Consider the following 7,167-nt stretch of genomic DNA (forward strand, 5'->3'; position numbering starts at 1 on the left):
TTATCAGCGAGTATGAACGTAATCTCCAAATGCTGGACAAAGTCGGTGAGGATACATCAAAATGGAGCACGATCATTGTGCATATGGTTTGCGCCAGACTGGATACGGCAGCACTGCAAAATTGGGAAACACATCACAGTTCAACTGAAGTTCCTACATTCGCACAGCTGATGGATTTCCTACGCAAACACTGTGCCATTCTACCGTCGATTGCGCCGACGAAATCAGTCCAAATCGAGGTGAAGAAGTTCAAGTTTACTGTAATTCATGCTTCAATTTCTAGTCGATGTCCATTCTTCTCCGAAGAAATGCATTCAGCATTCTGCATGCATTCAGCCACCTGTCGGTTGCAGAATCGGAGGCTCGGTCATCAAGTCCATGAAGAGGTGAAGGCTATGACAGCTTCACGATCGTTCCGTATCTCCTCTTATACGGAAAACATTCAGTTCCACGTGCTACCTAAGCACACCTCCGAGTAGCCGATCCATCCAGTTAAGAATCCTGTCCAGAATATTGACATTCCCCATTGGATCAATTTGGCGGAGCCGGATTTTCATGAGCCATGTCCGATTGACATCATTTTTGGCGCGGAGTATTATAATGACCTGCTATTGGAGGACAAAACGAAGATCACCGACGACGGCTTCATGCTACAGCGGACGGTGTTCGGGTCGCCTTCCTGGAAATATCGTCGAGGTTTCCAACACAGTTACCTATTCCTGCTCCACTATTGACCTGCGAGAGCTTGTCACTAAGTTTTGGGAGTTGGAGTCGTGCAATAGTTCCAGTACGTTATCTGTTGAAGAGACGATATGCGAAGAGTACTTTGAGAAGACGACGATACGAGACACTGAGGGACGGTTCATCGTTACGCTACCCAAAAAAGAACACGTCGTTAGTCGGTTGCAAGACTCCAAGGCCATCGCACTGAAACGGCTTCACGGGATGGAGAGACGGTTCGCAGTTAACGGCCAACTGAAAGCACTCTACGTAGAATTTGTTCAAAAATATCTCGCGATGAACCACATGTGTCAGGTCGACAACGAAGATACCGCAAAACCATCGTATTATTTACCACATCACGTTGTGCTCAAACCGGACAGCACGACAACCAAGTTGCGAGTTGTGTTCGACGCGTCTTGCCGCTCTACGACCGGATTATCCTTAAACGATGTGCTAATGGTTGGACCGGTAGAACAGAATGACTTGCTTTCCACCATAATGCGTTTCCGATTCTGGAAGTTCGTTTTAGTAGCGGACATTGCCTAAATGTACCGCATAGTCAAGCCAACCACTGCAACGGATTCTGTGGAGAAATTCGCCAAACAATCCAGTTAAGACGTATGAGCTTACCACAGTTACGAACGGCTCAGCGTCAGCTCCGTATTTGGTTACCAGATGTCTGCAGAAGTTAGTTACTAAAGGAGAGGTTCTGCATCTGACAGCTGCAAGAGTTGTGCGTCAATATTTCTACGTGGACGATTTGATGACTGACACGGACACTTTAGAAAAGGTAACGACACTCGCTGCTGATCTAATCTCGTTGACGAAGTCAGCAGGCTTCATGTTACGCAAGTGGAATTCTTTTTTTTTTCTTTTTCTTTTTGTCTTTATTATTGAGACTTTCAGCCCGAGGCTGGCTCGTCTCGTGTCAAGTGGAATTCTGATAACTCTCAGTTGTTGTCAACTATTTCTCCAGAACTTCGAGACGATCATTCTATACTTGAACTTGAGTCTACGTCGATGGTCAAAACGCTCGGACTCGTGTAGGAGCTGGCCAATGACAGCTTCAAATTTGCAGTGCCACAATGGAGCACTGAGCCTCTTATCACCAAGTGAGTTGGTTTTGCTGACACCGCTCGCATCTTCGACCCCCTCGGGCTTATCGGTCCGGTCGGTAGCGCATTGGAATCATTCTCGGTACCAAGATGGATAGGGTTCAGTAACAGTCTAGCATCCGTAGAATTACATGGTTTTTGTGACGCATCGGAAGCTGCATATGGAGCGTGCCTGTATCTGCAGTGCGAATCGACCGACGGATCGGTCTCCGTTCGCCTCATTACGTCGAAGTTACGGGTTGTGCCATTGGAGGATCTCTCTCGAAAGAAGAAGAAGCAGTCAATTCCACGATTGAAGCTGTCGTCAGCTTTGCTTCTCCGCCATATTTATGAAAAACTCCACAATAGCGTCAAAATACCCTCTAAAACTTACTTCTGGACCGACTCCATGATAGTGAAGTGTTGGCTTTCTTCACTGCTGTCTCGTTTGCAAATCTTCGCCCACGGAGTATCAGAAATCCAGCATTCTACCAAGTTTGGAGTATGGAATCACGTCGCCGATGCAGAAAATCCTGCGGACATAGTGTCCCGCGGAATGACGCCCGCACAGCTCGCATACCAGCCTCTGTGATTTGAAGGTCCACTGTGGCTACGTCAAGGCTACTACCAGAGTTTGACAAATCCGTTTTGGAGGAAATGCCTTCAACATCCCTAACCGTTCAAATCAAGTCACATAGTTCCATATTCTCGCTACAATCATCGTTTTGGGCACTACTGCGCATCGTTATCTGGATCCGTCGATTTGTTCACAACGCTGCTCCGAAAAATAGAAACCACAAACGCAGCGGAGCATTGTCGGCAACTGAACTCAACGAATCAGAAATTCAATTAGTACGATTGGCCCAGTTGGAAAGTTTTCCAGCGGAAACAACAACATTATCTAAGAAACAACCCATCCTCAAAATGGCTACCAGCAAATCCAATCCTGATTGACGGCATAGTCGCGTCGGTGGCCGGCTGCAACATGCTTTTATGCCGGATAACCGCAAGCATCCGATGATTCTTCATCACCAACACCCGTTGAATAAACTGGTAGAGGAATACTACCATTTAAAGCTATTCCATGGGAACTACTACCATTTGAAGCTGCGATTTTGGGAAAGTATTTTACAGAAAAACTTTGTCAAAGACACTACGGGTATACCTATTGAAACGAACATTTAACGGTCATTTAACCTTATAAAAACTTTGCATGGTCAAGTTTTTGAAGTCAACAATGTACTAGAAACTTATTCAGCACATAAAAATACAGCATTCAACTACAAAATCATAACAATCATTTCAATTGATAGAAGGAAACTCAAAATTTACGAACAAAATTACACATTTTTCACACCAAAATATCTCACCGGGTTACAAAAAGTGGCAGTCACATCAATGCACATTCAAAAGATAAGCTTCAAAGCTTTCTATTACAAGCTGTTTTATTTGCATCTCGTTGTATCCTCGTCAGATATTTGTAATTGAAAAATAACTAGTTTACTACATGTTCGGGTCAGTCTTTGGTATAAGATAAATATTTATGGTTAAAAAATCAACTGGCCTCAATTACTATTTCTGGAACTCTGCCAGCGTGTCACGAAATCCAATCCAGCTCCTTACGACAGCCCTTCCAAGTACAATTTTAAGTTTTATAATGCTCTTGAAGACCATAATTTACTCTTTATAGGTATTTTGGGGCCCTCCTTAGCCGTGTGGTAAGACGCGCTGCTACAAATCAAGACCATGCTGAGGGTGGCTGGGTTCGATTCCCGGTGCCGGTCTAGCCAATTTTCGGATTGGAAATTATCTCAACTTCCCTGGGCATAAAAGTATCATCGTCTTAGCCTCATGATATACGAATGCAAAAATGGTAACTTGGCTTAGAAACCTCGCAGTTAATAACTGTGGAAGTGCTCTATGAAGACTAAGCTGCGAGGCGGCTCTGTCCCAGTGTAGGGATGTAATGCCAATAAGAAGAAGAAAAAGGTGTTATAAAACCAGCAAAATCCAAAATGTTATTTGGGATGTCTTCGGGTAAAGAGATCACCCAGGCTGGATCGCTCTCTTTGACGAAAATACAAATGGATTTGCAAGTTAGGTACAAATATCCGGTAATCCGTGGGAGATCCCCTTTGACGACCTTCAGTTTCGTGAAGACCTCCCAGTCGTTGGAGTCCGTCTCCGAGGTGAAATTCCTATTAGCATTGTAAATGTTTACCTCCCCTGTGGAACGCTTCCAGCCATCAAACAAAAGGTGAGTTACATCGTCATATCGACGATATCAAAACACTGAAGAAGTTTTCAAGTAGAAAACGAAATACGTATCTGTTTGATACATGAAAATTAATTAGTGAAAGTAAATGCAAGAATAATAGTCTTTTAACCATGAGGCAGATATAGTTCCCTTGAACGATGGTTCAGCCATCTTTTTTAATGGCCATTCGGCCACCGCCATCGACGTGACCACCATCAGCCGACCCCTCCTTTCCATGTTAAATTGGGAGGTTGGTTTCAACCTCTATGAGAGCAACCATTTTCCAATCCATGCCGCTACAAACGCCTCTCCTCCTACCACTTCTAAGATGCCGCGATGGCGTTATGATGCCACCGACTGGAAGTCCTTCGATAGCAGCATTCGATACGCGTTGGAGCACACTTCCCCACTTACGATTCCAGACTTCTCCAAGATCGTTCTCGACGCCGCTGGTCTATCCATCCCTCAGACCAGTTCTCGGCCAGGATGCAAAGGGCAGCAACATAAAATTTCCATAAAAAACTAGAAATTTTCCATAAACAATTAGGAAATTTCCAATAAAGAAATCAGGGTATGAGCTATAAATAAATATAAAATTTCCACAGATAAATCAAAATTTCCATAAACAATTAGGAATTTTCCACAAAACAAAAATAAATGAGCACTTTTAAAAGCAAGAATAGCAATTATTTAAGAAGAATTTTCCATAAAGAATTATAAATGCTCCACGAAAAAAGTACAAAATTTCCATTCCAATAAATCAATAGGTATTAGCAATAAACAATTACAAAATTTTCCACAAAATCATTATTTTTTTTCCATAAAAAAATTAAAACTTGTCAAAACGCATCGAGCTGTTAAAGCCAGAAGGAAAGCCCTCCGAACGCTCTAGAGGCTTTCCCCTGGGCACCAGAGAAAGGTAAGTGCATTGGAAAGCTACAAATAAAAACACTACGAGTGCCGAACGGTCATCCCAGACGCCAAAAAGAAGCAGTGGGAAGACTTCCTCGAGACTTCCGCCCAATCCACCGCTAAACTATGGGGAACAGTTAATGCGCTTAGTGGCAAGCGTAGATCTTCCCCCATCCACATCGATTCGCAAGACCGTACTATTTCCGATCCGCCGGATGTGGCGAATGCAATCGGGGAATACTTTGCATCTCTTGCACCAGTAAGCGGCCACCCTGCTGATTTTCAAAGGCTCATATCTACCAGGGCTCTGATGCTGCAGAAATTTCGGGTCCCGCCGGACTATCACCCTATCGCCAAAATAATATTCCTAGATCTGGTAAATCAAGCCTGAACCAATCAAACTTTTCCCGACGAGTGGTGCCTCAGCCACGTTATTACGACACCTAAAAACAGTATCTCCATGCCGTGACGCTGCTGATTACCGGACTATCTTGTTGACAAAGGTCGTCGACAAGTTGATCAACCGTAGGCTGCGTGAAAAGCTTGAGTCTGGATGGGGCAAGTTCGTACTTTGCCGGACTAGGAGACGTACTCCAAAGCGCCTTTGACCAAGGGAAACACGTCAATCTAGTTTCTCTGGATGTTTCGAAGGTTTTTAACCGCACTTGGACCCCACTAGTGCTCAAGCAGCTGGTGGACTGGGGTTTATCTGGTAACATCCTAACTTTTGTGCACAACTTCCTCACCTTCCGGTCCTTCCGGGTCTTTATCGCCAGTTTCGCCTTCAGAACCTTCCCAGAGGAGACTAGGGTCGCACAGTGGTCTGTTTTGGCAACAACCCTGTTTCTGATTGCCATGAATGGGGTCTTCATTGGCCTCCCCAAGAACATCTATTCGTCTACGCGGACGACATCCTGCTTATGGTAGTCGGAGACACACCGACGCAAACGCGTGTCCGAACCCAAGCAGCGGTTAGTGCAGTTCATCGTTAGGCCTCGTCGGTTGGCTTCACCATGTCAGCCAGAAAAAGTGTCCGCGACCATGTATGCAATGGACGGCATCGTCTCATCAACCCTAGTCTCAAGATTAATGGGCAGCCGATCCCAAACCGGAAAAACACGTCACAGTCCTCGGAGTCTCCATCGACCGAGGACTGACCTTCGTACCTCATTTCCAAGCGGTCAAAGTCGGCTCCAAATCAAGGATCAACCTGGTTTAAAAAAAACGAACAACGGAACCACTAGGTATCGCATCGGCCAAGCGCTGATTGACGGCAGACTGCTGTACGGATGAAAACTGAATTGTGTAGCACGTTGTGAGCTTGTCAACAAACTCTCCCCAGTCTTCAACCAATACCTTCGCATAGCTTCTGAACTTCTTTCTTCCACACCCGTGGATTCTGCCTGCGCCGAAGCAGGTGTCCTCCCATTTCGCCATCGTGTGCAAGTGGCTATCTGCCTAAAATCCGCCGACACATCCGGATACCATAGGAACCCTCTCCTTGTTCAAGGGTATCGGACCATGTACACGATCGCCGGCGTCTCCCCAGTGGCATGGAGCTGGCACTCCTCCACAGCCAATATAAACAGCGCCATTGCGAGGCGCTTTAAAAGAAGGGACAACACGGAAGCTCTTCGAAGATGGGTCACCGAGTTGCTAAACACTGAGTTTAGGGACCATGAGCAATGAACATCGATACACTGACGGTTCTTTTTCAAGAGAAGGCGTTACTTGGAGCAACCTAACGGTCTCTGGGATAGCCTTCCTGCATATTGCTGCGTCTTTTTTTTTATTCCTTTATTTATTTGGTAGGCACTCTGTGTTACTTAACTGCTACTGTGCCGTGATCTACTGTGGTATTCTGCTGCCAGAATCCACACAGAATCTATTTTTAGTTTTTCTATCCAGCTTTTTATTATGGCAACGTATAATTACCATAGTTGATTTTGACATATGCCGTGTACAGATTTTATGGTATTTGCAATCCTAGCAACCTGAGGAGACTGGCTGAACAATTGACACCAATCCATCCAATTAAGTACCTATCGATTTATTATTTCTTCAAGGTATTTTATTTTGTATTCAATACTTTTTCATATTTTAGATGGAAATGCAAAACAGTAGATTAGATTTAATATTTTAGGTATGGGCATTTTAATAATTTGCTTCATTCCAGATGAA

General features: G+C 44.6%; 1 protein-coding gene across 1 annotated transcript; it reads left to right on the top strand.

The window, feature by feature from the left end:
• The first annotated feature begins 600 nt into the window (after positions 1 to 600).
• Positions 601 to 1,269, top strand: LOC134206134 (uncharacterized). The gene has a single exon (XM_062681822.1). The coding sequence runs from the start codon at positions 601 to 603 to the stop codon at positions 1,267 to 1,269; it is 669 nt and encodes a 222-aa protein (XP_062537806.1).
• Positions 1,270 to 7,167: the final 5,898 nt, after the last annotated feature.

Source organism: Armigeres subalbatus, chromosome 1 (assembly GCF_024139115.2).
Source record: "Armigeres subalbatus isolate Guangzhou_Male chromosome 1, GZ_Asu_2, whole genome shotgun sequence".
Classification (NCBI taxonomy): Eukaryota; Metazoa; Arthropoda; class Insecta; order Diptera; family Culicidae; genus Armigeres; species Armigeres subalbatus.